A 27549-nucleotide genomic window follows, 5' to 3' on the forward strand; every position below is an offset into this window, starting at 1 on the left:
CCTATTCCACGTGACGGAGTTTGTTATTGTTTACGTCACGAGGCTCGGCTGTCATTGGTGGAAGACGCAACACGTGGTGCGCTCTGCTCCCTCTCCAATTCATGGGAGACTCCTACTTTAGGCTGTGGGAAGATGGCGGACGAGGGTCGGCTGGGTTTCGCTCACCCCGGCGCTCCCTTAGCTCTGCCGCAAGAAAACGGCGAGCCGGTCGCCAAAAAGCAGCGACTAGAAATCGCCAATGGCGGCCAGTCGTTCTCTGCCGAGAAGGAAGGTAGAGCTGCCTTGTCGCCTGTTCCCGCACTCCTGGAAGGAGGAGAGGCCTCTGCAGAGCTCGCTGCGAAATCAAACGCGCAGAGCAGCTCGCCTCTTCCGGGCCTTCCTGTGGACAAGCGGCAAATGGTAATGCTCTTGGTTCAAGGCGAGGAGGAGGAAGTGGAGGAATTGGCAAATGGAGACTTGGAGCATCAAGCCATTGATTACGGAGGTGGGTGCTCATTAACCCCGTCCTTGTCACAGCTTTGCAGAGCATTTGATTACATGTCTAGGGAAGAACATTTCCTTAATGAACAAGGAGGTGCCTGAATAACAGCTGATCAATATAAAGCCGTACAATGTCATTGATGCATTTTTAGGACTAGGTCTTGCCTGATATAGAATGCACAACTATTAAAGAGCAGCAAGTAACTTAATGTATAGTAACGTTGAGATATTGTAAAACTATTAATAATCCACAAATTAATGTGATTTTGTTTTGTGTTAAGTGATTGTATATACTGAAAGTGAATTTACAAGAAAACAGTTGTCTACTCAAAACTGGTGTTTTGATTTTGAATGATACTTAGTAAATTATGTTTATCATTTGTGTTATTCCCACTTTCAAGTATAGGTGCATTGTTATTATGTTATTATTTTTGTAACTGTTATGGGTTGAAGTCAATTGACTTTTCATCAAACATAACTAAATTGTATACTACGTTCTAACTTTGTTAAAACCATAAAACGTGAAAACACAGATTCAGAAAAGCATGTGCAAGTAAAGAAAGATTAATTGTCACAATGTGGAAATCCTCCTTTTAAAAAGTAAAAACAATCTTTTTATTAACATCAAAAAAATTATAAACTGGAACCGTGTGAACATCCTTTGCAGAGGATGAATACAGTCAAAGTGCGATATAAATGTTGATTTTTAAAAAATCATAAGTAAATAGAAAAAGAAAATGGGTAAACATTCATACCTGTCTTATTTTAATTAAGAGGGGGAAAAAATGACAAAAGGGGAAGAGAGGGATTATCTCTCAGACATAAGGAAACTACAAGGTTGGGGTGAGCATATCCACAGGGTGACCTAAAGCTAGAAGAGTGAAGGTGGGATATTGTTAAATGGAGTCTAGGTAGCCCAAGTTTTGTAAAATGAAACAAATTAATTTCTGAACATTATTATTATATTATAAGTTCCATCTCATAAGTGTAGCTGTCTTTTTTTTTTTTTTTTTTTTTTTTTTTTGTTTCCCCATAGGTCCTCTATTGGTGGGTTCTGGTTTTTCCAAGAGCTAACAATTAGTGGCTGCACTAAGAATTTGCGTTATAAATTGGTTCAAATGCTTTGGAAGATCAGGGAAAGGTAAAGGAGGCAGTATATATTTATAATGAAATGCATAGGGAGAAAAAGTATACTGCATTTTATCTTTCTACTTCAGTTTACAATTTGAAAGGTATATCTGAAGAAACTTTGGCAGCTTAAAATGATACATATGAATAATGCTTTTCCGTCAGCTGATATGTGCCTATCACACACCAGGACCGCAGTCAGGTTCCGGCAGACTTACCTGCGCTGAGCAGGTATGTTTCCCAGCCATCTTGTATTTGGGCCTGCACATGTGCAGGCCCGATCTCCTCTTAAGCCTTCTCCATCTCTGTGATTGGAACCGCAATTACTTGCAGGATATGTAAGGCACCTGACCCTGTAGTCAGGTGCTTGTTCTTTAGTTCAAAACCCTGACTAAGAAGACTTGGCTCCTTTTGTGTCTGCTGTATTTACCTTGCTGTTCCAGTAATGCCTCAGTTTCTGTTCAGTGCTACTCATCCACAATTATCCTCTTTTCAACTCCAGTTTGCTACTCTACAGCATCTCCCTGCAGAGTTCCCTCCCATCCTAAATTCTCCATAGGGTCTCGTCAAACTTTCTTCCAGAGGGCCACAACCTGCGGGGTAGTGGCCGCAAAGCCCATACCTCCTTGCAGGGGTTCCTGGTAAAGACAACCTGTCCCGTTAGAATCTGTGCCTCTGGGTAGAGTAGTGTTGAGCTAGACAGGCCCGGGGATCCTATACTTCTGCCTAGAACTGTGACAGTGCTGTTTCACCTAAGTGTTGGGACTTTTATTAACTGTCTGAACAATTCGCACACTGGCAGTGACTCTGTGGAGTGAGTAAACATTTTTGATCAACACTTTTCCTATCTATTTGAATTGTACAACAAGCATATACTCTGTGTGGGACTTGGTGTTTTAGTATCCATCATAATCTGACAGTGTCTTGCAAATTTATTGCTAATGGATTCCAATTAATGCATTGCAAGTATTTCACTAGTACCAGCTATAACGGGATTCACACACGTTGTTTCCATCAGGGGAAATTACTTTTAATTTCTGGAGCATATTTGCATCTCAAAGGAAATGTATCTTTTGTGACAATTTCACAAGCTCTAAAAAATACTATATGCTTTACTAATTGCTGCTTCCTATCTAAGTGTGTTGTCAGGTTTTGGCATCTATTGATCCACAGCAAATACAAGCATAAGTCGTTCTAAGCCTAGGTATTTGCTATATTTGTATCCAACTAATTATTTAATCACGTGAAGATTTTAAGTAGGAGTGCTTTTTCACTGAATTAATATTTATTGGCATATAATTGTTTCTTTTTAACTTTGTTTTACAATATATATATATATATATATATATATATATATATATATATATATATATATATATATATATGAGATAATATATCTATGTGTGTGTTTGTGTATATATACATATGTATGTCTTGATTGATTCTCTGGGTAATGTGCTTGTATTTACAATTCACTGATACATACAAGTGCTGTTCACTTTTGTTCTACATATATATTTTGGTTAAAAGGAACGTATGTAGCTATTGTAGTTACAATGTGATTTCTAACCTCTGAATTTATGACAGGACTACCAGATACGGAGAAAAAAGTCTGGCTCTTGGCAGCCTATCCAGCACAGAGGAGAAATACTTGGGTGAATCTTTTGTAACCAGGTTGAGACCAAGTACCAGCAATATAGCAGTTTATTGTGTGATTAATTTTTCTACATACATGGTTTTGACATAAAATACCTTTTTTAAAAAAAAAAAAATGTGTATATTGTCACATATGCTGAAATGGATGTCTGTCTGGCCATTTTATTCCATCAACCTCCTAGTTTAATGTCATAGTTTAGTTTCCAATGTATGGCTGTTTTTAATAGTATTCAGAGCACAAACCTGTGAGCATCCAGTCATATAAGCAAATTGAACATCTCCTCTATAAATGCCAATCATAGTGGTGGTCTACTGAACACATGCGTTTTACACCAGGGTTTGTTTGTTTGTTTTTTTTTTTATAATGTTCCTCCCATAATGATCACTCACTGGAAGGATATAAACATCTGCCAAGGTCAAGTAAAACTTAGATTCTCTATCAACCCCCCGCAAAAGTGGATTCTCATAAGTATTTTAATACATTTTAGTATTTTTCCTTTTACTAAAATAGTTTTTACAATAGAAAAATTATATGTGATAATATTTTTTCAGTTTTGTTGCAAAACAGGAATGTCTGTGGGGGAGCTTCAACTAGCCGGGATGTTCCTCAGAATATCGCGGCTGCTCATTTATTTATTTTTATGGTCAGTTGAATCTGCCCACAATTGTTGAATCTGGCTACCATCACTACATGTTACAGTGTCTCCTAGTCACTCCTGAGTCATTCCATGTCAGTTCACCCAGTGGTGTCCACCACCCATCTCAGATTTGATCGAAATTTTTTTAATTGAGAGGATGTCAAAACAACTATTTCTGCCAAATATATCGACTGTCTGACAACTAGTTGATTAAATATTGATTTTTCAATTTATTAAATAATTTACTGATCGCGGCTTCATTATCCAGTTTATTTGAAGTATCACGGGTGTTTATTAAGGAATCGCCACAAAATTTGGACCCTTAAGGTAACTCTTCCTCCTGAATCCAAAAATCCAAACCAAATTACTTTATCTGCCTCATGTTTTGCATTACGGCAAAACACACGTTTTTTCGACTAGAATTAAAAAAGCTAGGTTCAATCAACATTAGGGATCCCATTTTTGGGGGGGTTGTTTAAAAAAGGTATACATTATTACCACAAAAAAATCAGCAGGGTACTCTGTTTCATAGTGGAGAAAAAAAAAATAATGAAGTTGATGCTCGATTACTGTTGTACCGCATACATAATTAACACATTGTTAAAAACCATACCAAAAAAAGTGAACTAAACTGAGGCAATGGGATAAAACTCCCATACAGTAAATTAAAAAAACAAACAAACTGATGGGAAGGGGATTCCCTTTAGAGAAACCAAAACTGAAACTTTCCAGAGAGAGGGAGACACAGAAACATAATCAATCATGGCAGCTGCTCATGAAAAGTGCACATTTGGTAGTCTTTTAAATATGGACTGCCATATTACGGTCTACTCAAAAACCATTGGATTACATAGCTGGGACCACTTTACAGATGAAGAAAAATAACTTTTGATTCTGAGAACGAAGTTTCAAATGCAGTAACCAGTGATCCTGGAACCTCAGTCTGCGACCATCATGAAAAGCTTCTGCTGCTAAGATATTCTTCCCAGAAAATTTTGCCAGCTGGGTGGGGCAGTTGTAATATTTTGCAGAATGAAACATGAAAAATGTTGGAGGTTATTGGCCACACCTGCCAGGACTGGTCGTCAGTGGTCACACACTGCTGGCTGTAGTGCTCACATAGTGGCTGTTAGAATAAACCATTGTTTTTTCTTTTATATTATGATAGAACTCTGTTGGGCTCCAAGAGCCGGGTGGCAAGTAAAACAAGCCAAGTGGAGAACCTGGAAAATAGATGCTGGGGAGAACACTGAAGCCTATATGTCAGTAGTCATGTGATCGCTCTGTGGAGGGCACGGATTTTAGGTTTCACCTGGAGGAAAGTACATTTAAGAACATTTTTTTTTTTTTTTCTGGGAAAGGGAACCCTGAACTGTCAGTTTCCATAGTTGGCGCATGGACTGCTGTGACTACAGTTACACCATTGTCTCTGTGCACTGTATCTGAGGACATGGGTTGTTTTTTTTTTTTTATGGACACTCCCTTTTAATACACTTAGTTTAGTTGATGACTGGAAAGCTTTTTGCCCAGTTGAACTCACAAGCTATGCACAGTATGTTGCTAACAAGATTTACATTGGATATAAAAAACAGCAATTTAACATAAGGCTTTTTTTTACCTGAGTTTTAACCAGCATGCTTGGCCTTTACCAGTTTTCTGGATTACTGTTTTTTTGTTTGAATTTTGTTTTTTATATTCCCTCAACAGCATACATGAAATTTACAGTAGTACACAATACAGACATGGTCCATAATACATTCCATTTTAAAATACATTATTAAACTAAACCTAACTATACAAAAAACAGATATCTATTAATTAACAGATAACACATACATAACTTGGTAATGCAGATCAAGATATTTATGGGATAGAGACTAAGAGTGATGGTACTGTCCTCCGCTCAAGAAAACCGTGTCAGGGAAGCAGGCATAAAGGTACAAGGGGTGATGCAATACTAGAGGGAGAGTTGACATCTTAAAGGTAAGGGGAAGATATAAATAGGGTGGCAGGGAGTGGAGGTGGCAACAGAGGCAATGGAGTTAGGAGAAGAGCTGATAGGTGTGAATAAAGAAATGCGTTTAAAGGGCAGGGTTGAAACCTTGGAAGGTTAATAGGATTAGCTAATCTAATAGGGTGTGGGGGTGATTGTTCCACAGGTGAGGAACAGCCTGGGCTAAATTCTGGAGGTGTTAGTGTGAACAGGTAATCAGCGTGGTAGTGAGGTCACTGGCAGAGAGAAGAACGCTGAAAGGAGTGTACGTAAAGAGGCGGTTTGAGATGGCGAGGGGGAGAGCATTGCTTGAGGGCTTTGTAGGTGAGGGCAAGTTTAAATGTAATTCTGTAGGATATGTGGAGCCAGTGTAGTGACTTGTACAGAGGGATATCAGTGTGTGGCTGGATCACTTCTCAATAGCTTGTTATAAATGTATTTAAAGGAAATAGTGCAGGGTGCTTATTATATATAATTCAAAATGTACTTATTTTTGATATTGTGTGTATTTTGGTATAGGGAATGTCTTGTTTGGGGTTTTGTAACTTTGTTAGATGAAATCTCCAGTTCGGCATATGTGGGGAGAGAGTCTGTTTTGCTGATAGCAGGCAATGCTAACTAAGTCTCTTGATGTGAAGTGTCAATTGCCTGCTCTGGCCTGGAGGCCCAGCAGGGAGCCATTACCTGTATCCTGGTTAAAGTGAAAGGAAATCTCTGATCAATGTGATTTAGGATATCACAGGTTACTGCAAATTTTGTATAAGTATAAATTGCATCTAAATCTATGTTTGGGTAAACACATTGCATCCTGATAGTAAAAATAACTCAGACTTCAGGGGAACTGGCTTACCCCCAGCAAGGCTGTGTCCAAAACTGGTTTGTACTGAAATGTATCATTCTTATTTTTTCTGATCTCTTGATCACTGGTACCTTAAACCAGTGTGAAAGCAAATAAACATCACTTGCTTCAAAAACCCGCTTGACAACTTCTTCCATGCTGAAATTCTGGTGACCTACAGATTAGACCCAACTCTAATCCGTTCCCAGCTGTATTGAGGTTTGGACCCAGCTTTCTGGTAGCACCGGTCTTCCTGCTACCCAGCAGCTCTGGCCATTGTGTTAGGCCAGAGGGGATCCATCCACAGTAACCCTGATCTATAGGAAGAGGTCAGGGGTACTAGCCCAGGTACACCAGCAAAGGGGGTACTCTAGCAGCGACAATTACCCAGAAGGAACGCGGTTCTGGATGCCGTGAAGGAGTCCCGTGGTGGCAGCATTTGTAAGCCTCTCCTACTGCGGTTAGAGGGCGCATTTTGGATAACGAAAGGGAATGGTGGCAAAGTAAGCTAATGTGGCAGTGAACTGCTTGTCCAAGGGCTGCATGCATGCAAATGGCTTCTACTGAAACCTGCATGCATTACATGTATATTCCTTTTTTTACTTTACTGGAAAAAAACAAAAACAAGGATGTGAACTGTTTAAAGAGGATTTAATATGCTTTGGCCTAAACACATAATCACACTTGATATATATTACAGTATCATTTGAATATAATCAGATCTGGTATATAATCTGATTTGAGTTGTTTTGTATTTCTGTATCACTCAAGCCTAGGAGTAGGCAGGCGCAAACTGCAATATGCACTGTGATGGGGACATACAAAAACAGATGAAGAGGTTAGGAAGCATGCATTAAATACATGTATAAGAGATGTAAACACACCAAGGGGAAGGTAGCCAGGGGATAGGGATGGCTTTGGATCTCTGGTGAAGGGCAACAAAGGGAGCTGTCACTCAAGCGCTCAGTAACCCTCACCTGTGTCGGCTGCCCAAGTCCTTGGTCACACAGCGGGTGAAAGTCTCACTGATGTTTTCTATATAAAACGTTAGTGCAGTGCGACTTTCGGCCGCATCACAGTGCCGAGTAGCAGTAGATTTTTGCCAGGCAAAGTGCCCGACCAAAAGCGTGGGGAGAACACTGGATCACCATGCGCAATGCCAAATATCGATTATTGGACTCAGTGAAAAAACATTCTCTGCCGTAACTAATGACTCTTCACAATCTGACAGGCTGATGGATGAATCTGGGTTTGGTGGATGACAGGAGAACGCTTCTTATCCAAATGTTAACTGCCAGCTGTAATATTTGGTGGAGTGGGAATAATGATTTGGGGCTGTCTTCATGATTTAACCTGGCCCACTTGGTTCTAGTGAAGGGAAATGCTACAATAACATTCTAGAAAATTGTGTCTTTTGGAGGAATTGGAATGTCAACTACAAGCTATGACTTATTACCCAAAATCAGTGCTCAACCTCACTAATGCTCTTGTGACTAGAACATGACAAATGGAATTTGCATCCATTCAAAGTCTAGTGAAAAAAACCTCAGAAAAGTGGAGGCTGTTATAGCAGCAATGGGGGAGACCAACTCCATTTTCATGCCCATGGTTTTAGAATGAGACGTTCAGCAAACACATGGTTGTGATGTTCGGGTGTCCACATACTTTTGTCCATGTATGTAACTATTATTATTCTTGGTATAATGTCAGAGTATCTGAAAATCTTGTCTCGAAAACTGGTCTACGATTCAATTCACTAAAATTCTTTTTTTTTTTTTTTTTTTTTTTTTTTTACTCACGCTGTTATTCATCTGAATTTCTCAGTTTTCAAATTGTGTACTGCAAGACATATTGGCTATCCATGATTATAAGATCATTTTGCTTATTTGCTATGCTATTTTTTTTTTCTAAGACTAACCAGGACTAGAAAGGTAGAAAATGTTCTGATCCTTTTTTAAGAAATTTGAGAAAAATGACACTGCCTTGCTTTTAGCTCCCTGTAGGAGGTTGTAGGTGTCGGCAATACAATCAACGGCAGTGTTCTTGACACATTTTGTTTGTACTTGTACTAATTCGCTGCACCAAATCTTATAGAAGTCTTATTTTGTATGTCATTTATTTTACAGAGGGCATTCACCTAGATGATGATCTTGCCGGTGGATTTCATTCATGTGACAGTGATGAAGACGATGGAGCTTCCCATGCCAGCTCAAGTGATTGGACTCCCAAGCCTTGTATAGGTGGATATTTTCATACTTAATAATGCACATTGACTGCACTTGAATGAGAAGGAAAATGCAGAGATGTGAAAGGGCCCTAAAATAATGAGGCTGTTTGTGTAGTAAGATTCTGGTGCTCTTCATAAGTACTGGGAAAGTAAAGCTAACATTTCTATTTTGTTGTATACTCAAGTAATTTGGATTTGAGATTAAAAGATTTTGTGGCAAAAGTACAGATTGTCACCCATTTTTGTGCATATATGCTTTATTAACCGTTTAGAACTACAGCACTTTTGTGTTCTAAACCTCCATTTGGACGAATTTCAAGTAAATGAAATGTATAAAACATTCGTATTTGGTTCCAAACCATTTGTACAATAACTGTATTGAACCTGTCACCCATTAACATCACAAAACGCTTGGTTCCATCTTTTGAGCTGGCATCCGTTTTTAGTTGCCATTTTCTTTTGGGGAGGGGGGATCTACTTTCAGTCTCCTTTGACTGCAAGCAAAAATGCATCCTCAATTTGTTTTAATTCATGGATTGACGTAGCCAGTCTAAGACTTCCCACTTTTTTTCTCCCTCTGACAAACTCTTTGGTTGCACTGCCAGAGAGTTGTGGGATATTATCTTCCTGCAGGATGAAGTTCTGACGAATGGGTCTGGAGGCCTTTTCTGGTACATAGGCAGACAAGATGTTTCTGTACACCTCTGAAGTCATTCTGATGCCACATTCATAAATTACTTCATCAATAAAGTTGAGTGAGCCAGTTCCACGGGCAGTTATGTTTCATAGAGTGGAGTAGTATGCTTGGGATTATCTGCAGTTTATTCCATTAGTTAAACTTTCATATTGCTCATCTTTTCATCTGTTGTTAATGTTTTGTTTAACTCTGATTACTAATCTATGCTTTGTTTTTGGTTTTTGTATCAAATCATTATCTGGCGTTTTTCTATTTTTAACACTGAGGAGCTTACATGTGATATATATCTATTTCAGGTCCCATGGTTTTTTTTCATTTGCACTTGTTGTCTTGTCCATTGGACTGCTATGTATACTAGTGGTTTGTTTTTCAAGATATCCTATTTTTTTTTTTTTGGGGGGGGGGGGGTTTATGTTTCAGTGCCCAGTGTCTTTACAAGGATTCTGATTTTTAATATTTTTTTATTTTTTATTTCGGGATCCAAATTACTACAATCTAATCATTATACAAGTTTTAGTTTTGACAACCAGGGCAGACACAGAACCAGGAATAGCAAAGACTAAATCCAGAATTCAGGTGTAGACTATCTGTAAACAGGAATCGTCTGCCAGCCAATTGCCCCAAAACCCATGCTCCTCTTAAAAGGCAGGATGGACACAAAAACTCCTGTTCTAAAATAAAACTGCATAAAAGCACATAAATAAAATAATACTTTGGATTTTTTTTTTCCTTTATCTTTGCCTGTTTATAAATTGTATAGAGAAAAAATAACAATATTTGTATTTACTGTCCAATATTTATTATTTAAGATCACTGTATGGTCCAAAAATGGTGCAGACATGTAAAGTAATGCTATTGTATTTTTAAAATGATTTGCAGGCCCTTACACATTCGTTCAGCGACACCTTATGATGGGCACAGATCCTAGGACCATTCTGAAAGATCTACTTCCAGAATCTGTTGCACCACCAGATCTGGATGATATGACCCTTTGGCAGATTGTGATAAACATACTCTCAGACCCACCAAAAAGGAAAAAACGCAAAGACATTAATACTATTGAGGATGCCGTGAGGCTTCTTCAACAGAGCAAGAAAATAATGGTGTTGACTGGAGCTGGGGTAGGTTCTTATAGTATGTATAGTTATAGTATGTATTTGTTAAAATATTTATACCCAGAACAAATAAAGCTGCATGAATAAGATTTGCTGTGAAGTGCAATAATTCTACTCAACAAAAGCCAGAATCCCGATCTTCATTTGGATTGGAATGTTCAAGAGTTGTAATTAGGACAATTTGTTGTAGATGACACTTTAACTCTATTTCCACCCACACATGTGATGCCATTTGTGTTTACCCCGTGCCCTCTTATTTTATGTGAAAATGCTGGCTCTCTTCAGTTAGTATAGAATCAAATTTGTTTTGTAGCAAGTCATTCCCTGTCTACTTAAGTAACTCAATTTAGCTTATGTGTAGTGGCAGTTCCCATCTCTTCTACGGGTTATTCAAATTAACTTTCATCCTTAAAAGTAATAAGCAAAAATATTTCAAACATATGTTATTGAATTTGGGTTTAAATAGTTGCTTTACCCACTAAAAACATTTTTCTAGGGACTTCCACAGTTGAGATGCGCTTTAATATACATGTATAATTATTTTTCCGTAAAATCCCAGCCACATCCAGTGCTTGTCCCATCATTGTAGTCTTCTCAACTCTTGCTCCTTGACAGTGAATGTTTGCAGATTTGTTTTGCTGTATATGCCCTTTCATTACATAGTTACCCTACTTTACCTTTTTGATCTGGCATTTCATCATTATTTTTTTCAAAAACTTTAGGTTTCTGTTTCCTGCGGGATACCAGATTTTAGATCGAGAGATGGCATTTATGCCCGTCTTGCGGTGGATTTTCCAGACCTTCCAAATCCTCAAGCCATGTTTGATATTGAATATTTTAGAAAGGACCCAAGACCATTCTTTAAATTTGCAAAGGTAAGTTTTTTTGATTTCTTAAGTTGTAGGGAATGTATTTTTATCAACATATTAAAGAGAAGATAGAAAACTATTCTCAATGCACAGAGGAGCACTGTGACCATACAAAGGGACGAGGCCAAAGGCTGGATGATTATGTACTGATCTGAGGTGACTTCTATCCATAATGATTTACACTAGGGGATGAGTTATCTCTTAAAATACACACAGATTCCTTATGAATGCTGGTGGTGATTAATGCATTATTTGTATTAGGGGTTTATACATGTATTACTTGGTTATTATATTCGAATAGCATACATAAATGTAAATGTGTATTAGGCAGTAGTATCTTGAGGCCTATATATATATATATATATATAACATACATATTTTTATCTGTTTTCATTTTTTTTATAAGGAGTGCAGTGGCTCATAAAAATGTAATTAAAAATCACTTTTTTTTTCTTTTTCTTAATGGCTGTTATATTTATTGGGGAATTTATTGATTTTAGTGCAATAATTCACTAATTTTAAAATTTGTAAATAATTAATTTTATATTTTTGATTAAAAGTGTAAAGGACCCATGACTATTCTATGGTCTGTGACAAGGGGAAATAGAAATACCCAAATCCTGTGCTTAGACTACCTCCTATGGGGCATATTCAATTGTTAGCGTTTCCCCGCGGTGTTAACTATATTACCGTTATTACGGTAATTCTAAGCCGGATTTCGGCTCGCAGCTCCCTGAGCTGCGAGTTGAAATCCAGCGTTAAAGTTACCGTAATAACGGTAATTACGCGCACTATTACCGTAATGACAGTAATAGTGCGCACGTCACATTACTTTTCCATGTAACGCCAAGAATTGAATATGCCCCTATTTGTCTGAATGTCTGATTCATGCTTACCTTTTCACACATGACTTCTGCATGTTGGCTTTGTTTAATAAATAATGACAAAGTAAAATATGTTCTTTTTTATTTCATTAGATAAGGGGTCTATTTATAAAGACCTTGTGGTTGTGAAGATTTTCTTTCGCTGCAATAGGTTGCACAAGTCTTCAATAAAGCCTGGCTATGCTGATGATGAATTTATCTCAGGGTTCAATGCCGACATCATCTTAGACACAGTTGCTTGTGAAACATTAGCAAGTTTTCTTGGTCACTGAAGCTCCTGTCAAAAGTGGCCCAACAATGGCTGAGGTCTCATTCTGCAGCCATGCTAGCCTTAATTATGGCCAACCAGGCAGTCCAGCATTGGTCGTGTGACCCTGACCATGCTTGGATGGTATTTGCTTAAGTAACACAGGAGCCACACTTGTGAAGAAGCCTTTGCTTTCAATGTGCATGGTGTCCCTCATTTTTCCAGGTGTTCACGTTTGATTATTTCAGTACCTGTGTGTGTGTGTGTGTGTGTGTGTGTGTGTGTGTTATTAATATTCTCTAAAAGTGGTTCATGGCTGTTAACTATATGTTCAAGATTGTTCATCATTAACTCTATTGGTTTTTCTCAAGGAAATCTTTCCTGGTCAGTTCCAACCGTCTCTCTGCCACAAGTTTATTTCCATGTTGGATAAAGAGGGAAAATTGCTTAGGAATTATACTCAGAATATAGATACACTGGAACAAGTTGCAGGAATTCAAAGAATTATCCAATGTCATGGTGAGTATTTTATTATACATTTATAAAATCTGTCCATTTGATATCTGCAGATGGATTATTAGTATAATAAACCCACTATGTGCCTTGTTCAAATATTAAGTATCTGCTTTCCATTCTTCCTTTCTATCCTTCAGTCACCCTTTCATTGAACTCCATTTTTGCTTTCTCTCGCCTTTTCTATATTATATTATTTGTAGTGTTACAAGCCACCGCAGAAGGTGAGCCATCACGGCTCACCTTCTGCATTTGCTGGTGGCGTCCCGGCAGCCTTGTCAGATGGGACGTCACTTCCCCCTTCCTTGTCCTGGCTGTCGAAGGGGGAACAGCCAGGACGTTCTTTCACTCACCGAACGTCCCAGCAAATCAGACAGACAGAAGGGGCGCATGCGCAGGGGACACTGCATTAATCATTCCACCTCCTGTGGTTGATTACAAGGCTGCTGCTGTCACTTTCTGATTGGCCCATGTTACTATTTACGGCAGAAAGGGCTTAGCTCCCTGCCGGTTGTAGTGTCCTGTGTGCCTCAAATTGCTGACCAGCTCCAGTCCTGTGGATACTCTGCTGACTTACTATTAATTCTTGTTTTGACCCTTGGCTTGTTCCTGGGCCCTGCATGAATTATGATTGGCCTTGACATCTGCTTGTCTATTGGTTTATCCTTGCTTGCAAACGGCTCTGACCACTGGCCTGTCCCTGATTATCCTGCTTGCTACTGACCCACAACATTTGGATTGTTCCTGATATTGTCTCCAATATGTTAGTTATCCTCCACCTCTGTGCTATGGTCATCATTGATAATCTCTTACTACGCTACAGTGCAGTGTTGGGGGAATCTGAGTAGCTTTGAGCGCTACTAATTCTATGGGAAAGGTGGCTGTTATAGATGAAGACCTCTATCCAAAAAGTGCATTGCAAATCTATGGCTAGTATAACGCTCTCATTTCCACCGTACACAATCTTGTGTCCAGCATGAGAGCTTTATGCCCCTCGGTCCTATGCCAACCAAGTATACTTCTGCTCCACACAACAGTTTAATACCTAACATATGATGTTTTGCCCAATATGATGCATCTCCATAAGCCTACCATATACTGTCTATGTCCAGGGTAATAGTTCCATCAGAGTCTGTCCCAAGCATAACAGCCTCAACCCAACAGTTTTATGCCCACCATATACTTCCCAACACAGTCTGGTGCCCAAGCTCAACAGCTCTATGCCCGCCATATACTCCCTTTGTCCAGCACATCTGCCTCATGCACGCAATTCCTGTCCAATATATGTTGCCTGTGCCTTGCCTAACCACACATACCCTTCATTGGGCAACCCCATGTACCAGTGTAGCAGCCCCTGTTCCTACCTAAACTGTCCTCTCTTAGGGTGATTAGTGGCCTTTCCACATTGGCAGGAAGGAAAATGCCCTACTTTTAGGGAGAGCCAATATAGAGGAAGCCCAACAATTTCATCCAGTGTCAATCTGCAACACTATTTTCAATTAATGAAACAGCTTGTTGCTGTGATGTGGCAGAGTGTATCAAGAAGTAAGTGCGACCATTTTGCTTAATTGCTGAACTGCAGTGTTGTGCTATACTTGAGACCATGGATCGGGTCTGGAGAGCCAAATGCAGCATGTGGGGACCACATGGACTGCTCTGGTTTCTAGTGTATGTCTTAGAGCTGCATCTATTTAACAAAAAATACACATGACTATAAACACATTGGTGCTTATGTTAGGCATGGGTTAGATATGCATGACTCATTTTTCATCCTACTAGTGCTTTAAAAAAGATTGTGTGAATTTGAAACTTTATTTTTCCTACCCCTCCCAATAGGATCATTTGCCATGGCATCTTGTCTAATATGCAAACACAAAGTTGACTGTGAAGCTGTCAGAGAGGACATATTTAATCAGGTATTCTATTATATTGGTTTTTTGGGTAATGTGTAATAATGTACTATATTGATTGCTGGTTGCCTGGAGGGATAGAGAATATAAATTAGATGAAAAGCTAAGACCATGTTAGCTTTGCTTGCATAACTTTTATTTGCTGAAGAAGAAAAAACATATCCCATTTATTTGTTTCATGAAAAAACAAATGTCTTACATGATTTTCCCATATAGATAGTTCCACGATGTTCGAGGTGTCCACCAGATGAGCCTCTCGCTATTATGAAACCTGATATTGTATTCTTCGGGGAGAATTTACCAGAGCAGTTCCACAGAGCTATGAAATATGACAAGGATGAGGTTGATCTTCTTATTGTTATTGGTTCTTCATTGAAAGTGAGACCAGTTGCTTTAATACCGAGTAAGTGGTTAAAAGTGATCTGATGATGATGGAAATTGTAATTCAGCAGGAGGTTTATTTCATTACAGACATATATATGTCCTAACATTCTGTCACATTTTATTTGTGTGTGTACGCACTATTGGGCAACCAACCCCATCTTGCCAAAGCCTGCCAACAAATCCCCACCCCTGTGAGTAGCAAATAGGGGCTTTATAAAGCGTACTGGGGCTTTGAACTGCAGCAAAAATGGTCAGTCTGCTTCATAATCCAGCTCTTGGCTTCAAATAATGGGGTGATTTGGTGTGGTGGTGCACTCTATTTGCAACATGCTGGTTGTAAACTGGGAAGTTCAAAAATGGGCAGTCCTAATCTGTATATGGTGGCCCACCTTTTTCTACTTGTATGCAAACTTTGAACACTCCTTGTCAAAGGCATGTTTTACTGAATCTGAAAGTGAACGGAAGATAACACAACCTCTGCAGTTTACAAATTTAAACCTACTACATTTCTGCCCACTTAAGGCCTGATTCAAGTCCGAACGTATGCACATTTACTTAGCATATCTTGCGTGATCTCACATTGTGCATGCACAAAAAACGGACATTACGTCAGTGAGCACAGTTGCAGGTAAATCATATCCGCACACATCTCACACTTTAGATCCTTTGGGCCTGAGTCATTAGGGAAAGTAAAGCAAAAAAGGAGTAAATGTTCTCTGGGACAAACCATGTTACAATGCAAGGGGTGCAAATTAGTTTATTATTTTGCACATAAGTTAAATACTACCTGCTTCTTCATCTAGCACACAAATACTTTATAGCTTTATTTTTACACTGAAATTTAACGTTGATCTAGGACATGCCCTACTCCAGTTATAAATCTGTCCCCACATTTTAAATTTACCTCCCAATGCAACATGGTTGCTCTCCTTAATGACTCGGGCCCCCCCTTATGTCTTGAGAGGCAGAATGGGGTGGGAAGGTGCAGACTAACCTAGCACATGTACAGTAAGGGTATGGTAATGCCACTGCGGCCAATTGAAGTCCTGTGCTTATCGAATTTAGGTTTGTCTGTAGCCGTATCATTTGCACCTGCTACAGGGCAGGTGTGAATGCTGGATGATAGTGATGACAGACATTGCATAGTCTTTGATTTAAAAAGGACATGTATGCATCTCGGTAACTATCACAGAACTACTGTATGCATTTAATATTTATTTTCAAAACACATTTATTATTTAGTTAATGTAAAATACTTTTATGAAACTGAAGAAAAAAAAGATTCTGTTTGAAAGATTTTTTTTATTGATTATATTGTTGTTTTATGGTAAAATAAAAGTTGTGTGTTCTTATGTGAAATTATTATACCTACGCATGGGAATATACTTCATTCTGTTATGTGTGTCTACATACAGAATGAACTGTTTATGGTACATGACATTCCATAGGGGTGGAAATATGTTCTGTATAAACGCTTTGATTTGAATACGGGCAGAACTACACACAAGTTGCATACACTTTTGTAAATGGGTAAATTACGGCCAAATTGAATCATGCCCATAATGCACAATTACTATTTATTTGCCTAATTGCACCATTCCAATAAAAAAATAATACAATAAAAATGTTAATGTTGGGCCTCAAATACGGCAGAATACATTGGGCAGGGGGAAGCCTTGAGCCTGTTACTAGTGATTGTTCACTTTTTAAATATCAAATATCAGAGTTGAACAAAGGAAAACATTTATTTTAAAACTCCATATACAAAACATGTATTTCTACATTTGAAAGTGGGAATTGTTGTATTTCTTTTTCAAATATAAATTCTACAATATCTGCTTCTCAATGTTTGTCTGCTCAGACATAGCTCAAAATAGCGCTGAGATAGAATAATTTCTCAATTCCTCAAAGGATTATCTAACTATATCTCAATGTCAGTTGTAACAAAATAATGTTATATCTAATTAGAAATTGAAACATTTGTTTTCAAGAAGAAACCGTAGTGCTAGTTATTGTCTGAATACATTTAGATATTCCTATCCGTATAAATTGATGAATCGCATTGGTGTTAATATGAGATGTGAGAGTACAGCTTTGTTTTAATACATATTACTATTTCTTTTTCACATTTTCTTTACAATTTTAATATATTTTGCTCTATGGTTTAAATGTTTCATTAATAAAGAAATTTATTTTATTATTACAAAGAAGCCTGAGGAAACCTAAGAGTGCATCCTATTGACTTTATTTCTGTTTAAGTAAATTGGCTACTCAGAATACTTTTAAGATTATGTGTGGTATTACCCTAATGCTTCTGCTCTGACATATAGGGGGTATTCAATTGTTCGTCCGGACCTCAGAAAAACTCGCGCTCTAAAACTATTACCGTTAATATGGTAATTACTCGCTGAATTTCAGCTCGCAGCCAGCTGAAATTCAGCGAATAAATTACCGTATGAACGGTATTTACGCTGAATATTACGGTAATAGTTTTAGAGCGCAAGTTTTTCTGAGGTCCGGACGAACAATTGAATACCCCCTATAGTATTGTATATTTTATCAATGTCAATGAGCATCTTGCAAATAATTTTCAGCCTAAACACCACTATTCAGGTAGATAAAATAGGTAGGCTAATTCCGATTTTCTTTTTTGTTTTGCTATTATGTCAATATTTTTTTATTTTATTTTTTTTCAGGTTAGGTATAACTTTTTATAGTAAAGATTAGGCTTTGCAACTATGTAAGCCAAATAACAATTTTATCTTTTAGGTTCAATACCACATGAAGTGCCTCAAATTCTAATTAATCGGGAGCCATTGCCTCACCTACATTTTGATATTGAACTACTTGGCGATTGCGATGTTATTATTAATGAGTTGTGTCAAAGACTAGAAGGAAAGTATACTGAACTCTGTACCAATTCCTTGAAACTTTCACAAATCACAGAAAGGCCTCCTCGACCAAACAAAGTGCTTTCCATTTTTTCAGATACTAATCCAATTCAACCACTGAGTACTGGCCAAGATTCATTTTGTCAAGACACATTAGCTCACCCAGAATTACCACTGACTCCACCACTTGAGGATTGTCAATCATCAGAAAGTGACACTGAACTTTTTCAAAACTGTACAGGGAAAATGGCTATAGGCAAATCTAATAGTAGAGCTGTAATTACACAGCAAGAGCCGGAACCTGTGAGTGAGACACCAATCAGCAATGGTGAAGAGACAGAAAAGTGTGAGAAAGAGAGCAGTATTGATCCATCCAGGACAAGTTTGACAACCAAACTAACAAAGGAGCAGATAAGCAAATGTCTAGATGGTAAGTGTATAGTAAAACCAATTTTAAGGAATCCATATTGAACACATGGGGAGAAAATCTAAAATTACTATAAATTACACCAAAACAGTACCTTTTATATAGACACAAATTCTCCCCAAAAAATAGTGCTGTTAAAGGTAACCTCCGCAGCAAGTCCATGAAAACAATCTGTATTTTTAACATAAATCACACTGGAAGGCTTTGAGAAGAAGTTTGGTAATCTGCATTTTTTTTCCTTGGTTTGTTTCTTCAGGCTACTAGTTCTGATTAATTCTGCACAGTTTGGCCCCCCTGAAGTCAGCCCCCTTTTTTTTACCTCTACTGTCACAGAGCATGCAGAAAGAGAAGGGACCTTTTAAAAAGGAGATGATAATTTGTAGGTCGGTATAGTAAAATGAGATGTGTGCTGAAAACAAATGTGCTATATAAGGGGGATTGCTGCTTTAAAGTTTTAGATACAACAGGTTTTTGATGTAAAAGAAAAGTGATCTGGATTCCTTTCCTGGAGCTTCATATCCTGGCCATCATCGTCAACATTTATTTATGTAATGCCAGCAGATTCCATAACGCTTTACAATTCGGAACAAACAGTAATAAAACAATACTGGGTATTATATACAGAGAGGTAAGAGGGCCCTGCTCGCAAGCTTACAATCTATGGCCATGAATACAATTTTCTACTATTGATTAGTAAAGATAATATTCTTGGGGGGGGGGGGGGTTGGGGTACATTTCATTATTATTTACGACTATTTTTTTAGCATTTATCCACTTTAAAACTACATGGGCTTAAGTATTTAGAACACTGCAGCTGGAAATAAATGGCCCTATTGGCAAATTTATATGCACATGAAGTGGCTAGCACCATCTGAAGCCAGATTCTGCGTTTTACATATACACGATCAAATACATGTCTTGTACAAGAAATTGCATACTGCATCACACATAGTAATAGTTCTGTGTAATAATAACTTGAATATGTTCCTTACTTTAAAAAAAAATATACATGCCATTGCTATTTTTAGTATGGCTGTCTGCAATGTCAAAGTGTTTTTCCTATTATAACTTCACCCAAAAAAATAATTGTGTGGAGCCGGAGATAAGATAAAATACAAAGTTCTATTTACATTTGATGTAGTCCCTAAACTGGCAATACCCTCTAATAGATGACATGGTGCATCTTTTCGATACTCTCCTGCTAAGGTGAGCTTTTTTCAAATGTACATCCCAGTAGCTGATGGCACCTCAACTTTAAACACCATTTCTGCATAAATCGAGGACCGCAAGCAGCTCCAGGGGCATTTACTGGATTGTGGTAAGGTCATACCGAAGGAAAGTGATCTTATAAAGAACTTCACCAGCTTCACTAGTTTTGGGGTAGAATTCTTCTTTGAAGGGATTTTCCACCTTGGAAGCAGTTCCTGACATTTAGTTTCATTTATTATTCATTTTTTATTAATTTATTCATTATTGGATTGTGGCTAGGGAGTTAGTTGAAACTTCCACTCTCCTAGCTGAACAGAACCTGAGGCCAGTTAAGTAAATAGCCACGTTCACTACACGATCCCATCCTGGCTGCCTGAATGGCTAAGATGGGTTGGATCTTTCAGTGGTCCCGCTTTTCTCCTGTTCAGAGTGTCCGTGCTAGTCGTGCATGTTACCTTGACCAAGGAGGTACGTGGTGGTTCCTAAATAGATGTTTCCTGAGCCTATAAATATAATCTATAAGTTTATGCATAGTTTTATCTATTAAACTCCTAACAGGTGACTGGTTGATCATAGCAAAGTCAGGATACATAAATAGAGGGCAGAAACTGTAGAAAAACACTGCAGCCATAAGACAGAAAGATTAAGAAGTCTTTGAAAACTTCCGCTTGGGTGTGACTTGCTTAACAAATACTGTGTAAAAAATAAAAACCCAATAACAATGATCTACTTTCTTGCTGGGTAGCCAATATGTGCCTTATAAATATATATATTTTTTCTTTCGTTCATTTTAGACACACAATATCTATTTTTGTCCCCGAATCGTTATATTTTCCACGGTGCAGAGGTCTTTTCCGACTCTGATGATGACCTGTCATCCAGTTCATGTGGAACAAATAGCAACAGTGAATCTTTACAAAGCCCAAGCTTACAAGAACCTATTGAAGAAGACAGCGAGAATGAAGATTTCTACCACATTAAATATGACAATGACTCAGACACAGAAAATAGGGTAGGCTTCGAGGAAGAATCAGAAGAAGTTGTACTATATGAAAACGATGAGGTTTTAGGTAATGACTGTACATCCACAAAGTTATAATATAGACATTGCCTTAAAATCCACTGAACACCAGCATTAAGAATATAAAACTGAAAACTAAAAAGCATGTCAATTTGTGGACTCAAGAGCATGCAAACAGATATGGTAATTAAGCATAATAAAACACTGCAAAGTAAATGGTCAAAGGATTTTTTTTATATTTTTTTTTAAAGAAAAATTTGTTTTCACACTAAACCATTCTGTAATTATTTTTGGAACTGGTCCGCTGTTTCTGTTTGCTTCGTGGTGGAAATTCTGATGCAGTATTGTGGTTAATAATTTATGTATCAAGTACAGTTTTTGTTTTAATTGCAAAAGTCTTCTAAAAGATATTTAAATGTAGGATTTAAGTTAAAGGAACAGCTAAAATAGGCCAAAGATGAGGGGGTTTTTTGTCTCTGGGTTTTTTTTTTTGTTTTTGATTCTTTTTTTTATATTTGTTTTTAGTAACAGTGCATTAACAGATGAAAATAGAAAACCCTTTTACATCTTTTTTGCTTTTCTGAACTTTTTTTATCAGACAATACATTTTCTAGTAAACTCTTATTCCTTGATTAAATTAGTTATTTTTCAGTGTTTTAGTTTTTTGTAATCTAGGGTTAAGAAATGTTTTGATTAACAGTGTCTGCCTTTTTAATAAAACCTGTACAAACAGTTCTCCATAATAACATTAAAATGGAAGCTCCACTTTCTGCATATTTACACCTGTTCCCTCAACATTCATGTGATGCAACCTTTTGTTCAATGACTATTAAATTGACGAGTCTAAAGATTTTGTTTGCGTAGAGAAAACGTGCCTAATTTATTTTCTTTTGGTCTACATTGTTGTTTTGTATGGATGGGGAAAGCTGTATCCCTTTGGTAGAATTTGTATCAAAGTGTAAATTCAATAAAAATTCTATCATATTAATATGCAAATTACCTCTGTAGTACATAATGTTCATTTGTATGTATATTTTGCAGTCAGTTTTTATACTCTTGACTATACTTGTATAGTTTGTTCAGGGAAAAAAATTGATTTGCATTCCTTATTTTTTTATATGGTTTTAAATGTCATGAACACCACGGATACATTTTAATAACACATTGTAGTCTTCTACAGTATATGACTATGAATGTTGGTTATCTCCATGAAAAAAAAATGCTTTTTATACAAGCATCATTTTATGCCTAGGGCCCTGCATGTTGATAAGTGTTGATATGCAGAAATCTGATTGTTTGGCCAGTAGGCTTTATCTCTATGAAAATTGGAGAGATTGAACTAAAGTGTATTTTAGGAACATATAGATTTTAAGATTCTGAGCTTATTATAAATACATGTATTGTACGATCTATTAAGATGAGTGACTAAGTAGGCCTGGTAGCATACATTCCACCGCTTCTTAGGTTTCTTCATTGATAATTTATATGGTGCCACATATTCCTTAGCAGTTGACATCATACAGATAAGACATACATGAGAACAGTAAGCATAGCAGTGGGTACATTAGTACAGATAAGAATAGTAAATGCATGGAGGCAAGTAATAGAACAAATTGAATGGCATACAAAGACAATTCAGAATAAGACCTGACCAGGACAATAACAAGTACATTGGTACTGATAAGCAGAATAATAAATACTTAGACGCAAATAACAGGCTGAATTGTCTTTGTATGGCATGCAATTTTTCAAAGACATGGTCAGGAATAGTGAGGAAGGCTGGGAGTGGACAGATATGAGACATAGGGTAGGTGACCCATGAGGGCTTACATTCTAAAGGGGAGAGGGGTAATGACAGAGATTGCAGCAATAGGCACAGTGGGGTCCGTTATTCTGCAGAGGTCTGCAAGATGATTGGCCATGGATAGTGCAGAGACATACCAAACTGTAGGTATGCATCCAACATAGAGGCATTGGGGTGTTTCAGACAAGCGGAATGCTACAGGTGTGGGATGGAGTGACAGTGCTTCGGATATATGGGTTATGGAGGCCAGGATGCGGATTTATGGATAGGATAGACAGCAGAGTCTTATGTTATGTGTAGTCTACATTCCACTTGGAATTGACCTGTGGTATGTAATTATTGTATTACATGTATAGAGGTGAAAAAGAAGTTCCCTGTTGAGCAGGATTCACCAGCAGTAGTGTAGTTGTTTGATGGCTTACTTTCCACCAAGGCTTAGTGAGCTGGGTATACGTGGCATCTTCATAAAAATGGAGTGTCTCACAAAGTCTGGGCATGTGTGGGAAGCACTGGTGATGTCACTGCCTTGCCAGGGTCATCAGTCTTTCAAGAGTGGAAACTCCTAAGAATGTTGAGGTGGGCAGGAGGCCTGCCAGGCTACAGTCCAAGTACTGGGTCGATGCATGGACAAGCATTGGTGAAGTGTGGGAGCAAACTCTTCAGAAATGGTCCTGGGATCCCAGTGATATTGATGGCTGGACTGAAGATTAGACAGAGGCTGGGGGAGGCTCCTGGAGTAAGTCCTTCCAGAGGGCTTGGGGTCACCAATCCAGTCCCTCCGGAGGGCTAATGGCAATGGAAGAGCGTTGCACGAGGGCTACTTGTTTTAATCTTTTATCTGTTAACGTTTATCAGTTACTCCTTTACTATGTTTCCATTTCATGGTCGCTATATATTCTTTTTTTTTTTTTTTCTTTACGTTTTTGTTTTTTTTTGTTTTTTTTTTTAAGTCTTTAAGTGTGTATCTAGAAGCTATGCACCCTCTCAAGAGACATCCACTTTCTCTTGGTTTATGGATCTCTTGATTAAATAGTGTATGAAGGTATCACTTTAAATTGCTGTTATATATATATATATATATATATATATATATATATAAGAAATTGTGCCACAACTTCATTGTGTCCATTTCCTTTTTAGAAGCACACAAGAAGAAAGGTGTGAGCTTGCCAATTGTGAGGGAAAGCGCCATGGTTGAAATGATCCTTTATCAATTCCAGTGGCTACCTGAAACCATAAAGATGTATGGTCTGAGATTTCAATAGGTTCTATATGTGTCTCACAAACTTTGGGAGTAGACACAGGTAGGAAGAAACCTATCGTGGAAAGTACAGTCATGGCCAAAAGTTTTAAGAATGACACATATTCTTTTTCACAAAGTCTGCTGCCTCAGATTTTATGATGGTAATTTACATACTCCAGAATGTCATTAAGAGTGATGAGATGAATTGCAATTCATTTTAAAGTCCCTCTTTGACATGACAAGGAACTTTATCCTAAAAAAACATTTCCACTGCATTTCAGCCCTGCCACAAAAGGACCAGTTGACAACAGGTCAGTGACTCTCGTTAACACAGGAGGATGGTGCTTGAAATCATTCTTCTTTATTTACAAATAAATTATATGTACATGACAACCTCATTTGATCATAGGTTCACAGGATAATTTAAAAAGGAACAATGAAGTGACTGTTCAATTCATCATAAAGATATGCAAGCAGCTAAGACAGCAGCAACAGAAACTCAAAATACTGTCACCTGGTATGCCAGACACTATCACAATGTTGAATCTGGGGAATATGTCATGATCCGCAATTTCTTACACTCAGGTTGTTTAACAGACCGGTGGGAAGGCCTGTACCAAGTGTTAATGGCCAGCACCACATCTCTGAAAGTAGCAGAACAAGACACTTGGATCCATTCCACCCACTGCAGAGAAGTCAACAATCCAGAGAAGGTACAAGATAAAGCCGAGGCTGACACCCCAGATATGTCACTCGTGAATCTGTTCTGTTACGGGAGACCTAAAGACTGCACTTACTGACACCCCAGCCAAAGATGTTGCAAAGGCTATTATCCCAGCATGGAGTGGTGATTCTTCTCTTCTTCTTTTTTTGCAGAGTTTTTCTTATTTTTATTCTTTCTAGGACGTTCTATTCTTGCCATGGTGGTCAGATGATAGAGACTGGATCCGGTAGTGATACCGATGTGGTGGAGATGGAAGAGAATTTGTAAGAACAATCAGTACAGCCTGTTGCCTTTTTTCAATTCAGGGGTAAAGAAAAGGTCTGCTCTGGAGCTCGGATACAGTGTGAGGGGCTATTGTCTGGGGAATATTGTATCTGTAAGTACAGTAACCCCCAAATTGCCAGTTCAGCAGTAATTTGGATTTTGGCGAGCAGCCCTTAGATGATTATCATTCCTTAGTGATTAAGGTCTTAAACCGGTAACACAGGCTAAACCGTGTCAAGTGGCAACTTGGGCTGCACCACCTTAAATGGCAACTCAGGCTGAACCAGATTAAGTGGCAACTCAGGCATAACCGTACTGTGTGGCAACTCGGGCTGAACCATCAGCAATGTTTCTGGAGCGGACTGGAGGGACAGGGCCCTCTATGGAGCAGACTGGAGGGACAAGGCCCTCTCTGGAGCGGACTGTAAAGGCAGCACTCTCTCTGGAATGGACTCTAAGGGCAGCGCCCACTCTGGAATGGTCTGTAAGGGCAGCGCCCCCTCTGGAGCAGGCATTGTCTCTGGAGTGGAGCCAGAGGCTGGCACCTTGGAGCAGGAGACTAAGGCTGGCACCTTGGAGCAGGAGACTGAGGCTGGCACCTTGAAGCAGGAGACTGAGGCTGGCACCTTGGAGCAGGAGAATGAGGCTAGCACCTCAGAGTAGGAGACTGAGGTTTCAGCTGGTACCTCAGAACAAGCGAATAGAGGTAGCGGAATAGACCTCAATTCAGGGAGCAGAACAGTTTGAAATGTAGAAACGGGAAACAATGTGCAAACAAATCTGGTATGTTAGTTATGCTCATAGTGGGAGGTAATTCCAACCTAAAGGTGTTGATGATATTTTGAAGGAACAATAAAAGGAAGAGCAAATTTTCTGGAAGGGACCTAAAGGCTAAAGTTATGGGTTGATAACCAAACGTTATCTCCTGGAGGTAGCAGAGGAGCAGGTCTTCTCTTCTTGTCAAATGATCTTTTGCTGGAAGTGGAGGTCTGGAATAGCTTGATTTGGGCCCACTGAGGAGATAAATTCTGCAGAAGAGAATCTAGAACAGGAACTCCGGAAGGTGGTAATTCAGAGAACAGGGAAGTTTGGGATGAAAACTCTAAAGAGCAAAAAAAGGAGAGACCGAAGTTGACTTATGACAATGATTATTATGGGCGAATTGTGCCCAAGGGAGTAGGTCAACCCAGTTATCCGAGATATAACATCTGAGTACTTCTCAATCTCTTGATTGGTTCTGTCTTTCAGACTGTTGGTCTGGGGATGATAGGCAGAGAAGTTTAATTTGATCCTGCGTACACGGCAGAATGCTCTCCAAAATTTTGCTACAAACAGATTTCCCTGGTCAGATACTATCACAACCGAACACCCGTTAAGATAGAATAAATGGACCAGGAAGGAAGCAGATGGTAGCCATTTTAAAGGGACTAAATGGGCTGGTTGAGAGAAACAAGCTGTGATGACCCACAGGGCTGCCAAGAGGAATTCAGGGCCCGGGTACAATAAATTTATGGGGCCCCCCCTCATAGTCGAGTAAGCCCCCCAAAACTTTGGGACGTCGTTAAATTTTGGGGTGTATTCATACATTCAGGGGCGTGGCAATGCGCCATTGGGGCGTGGCTAGCCTAACGGCGGCGCAATTTTTTTTGGAGGTGTGGTCATGCATTTGGGGGCGTGGAAAATGCACCATTGGGGCGTGGCTAGCATCAAAATCACTAGGCTCTCAATTCGCCGGAGCGTCACATATGTTCAAGCACTCCTGACTTTCAGGACATCTACCACCACAGTGTAGTATACAAAGAATGCAGTGTGTACACAAACAGTTCAGTCTTGGCCTACACCTTACATTGGGCACAACATTCACCAAAAATTGGTATTGTCCCTACTAGAATCACAACATTTCACACACTGTGCTGCTCTCTCCTACCTGTTCTTCTCACTTTTTCCACCTGTGGCTGCTGGTTTCTTTAGTTGTGGCTTGTCCGGATCCAAGAATGTTGAAGGACCTATTTTGAAAAAAATGGCTACATTTAGAAAAGTACAGCCAGCCCCGGCGTTAAATCAATAGCACTCACGATTAATAATTAGGCCTTCCTCCAGCCCCAACATTAAAATAATACTATTCACATTTAATAAATAAATTTATTTCCCTTCCTGCAAACAGCCCCAGCAGTACCTATTTCCCGCAACCATCACTGCCATTAAATACTTCATAGCCACATTTAATAAATAGACCTCATTCTCCCTACACTCACCCCAACATTCAATAGCCCCCAAACCACCCCATCTTAAATTAATAGTCCCCACCATCACCCTACAAACAAAATAGCACCCATTAATTAGCCACCACCTACCTCACACTCACTACATTGCAACAAGCCCCCTGT

The 27549-nt window shown here is 38.6% G+C and overlaps 1 protein-coding gene across 1 annotated transcript; it reads left to right on the plus strand.

Annotated features, from left to right (window-relative positions):
- The first annotated feature begins 98 nt into the window (after positions 1–98).
- Positions 99–22126, plus strand: SIRT1 (sirtuin 1). Its single transcript, XM_075216441.1, has 9 exons — positions 99–484; positions 8860–8973; positions 10537–10778; positions 11495–11647; positions 13144–13291; positions 15122–15201; positions 15412–15598; positions 18349–18900; positions 20901–22126. Exons 1-9 carry the CDS (start codon positions 133–135, stop codon positions 21203–21205), a joined length of 2133 nt encoding a protein of 710 aa, XP_075072542.1. The 5' UTR covers positions 99–132; the 3' UTR covers positions 21206–22126.
- Positions 22127–27549: the final 5423 nt, after the last annotated feature.

Source organism: Mixophyes fleayi, chromosome 6 (genome assembly GCF_038048845.1).
Source record: "Mixophyes fleayi isolate aMixFle1 chromosome 6, aMixFle1.hap1, whole genome shotgun sequence".
NCBI classification, from domain to species: domain Eukaryota; kingdom Metazoa; phylum Chordata; class Amphibia; order Anura; family Limnodynastidae; genus Mixophyes; species Mixophyes fleayi.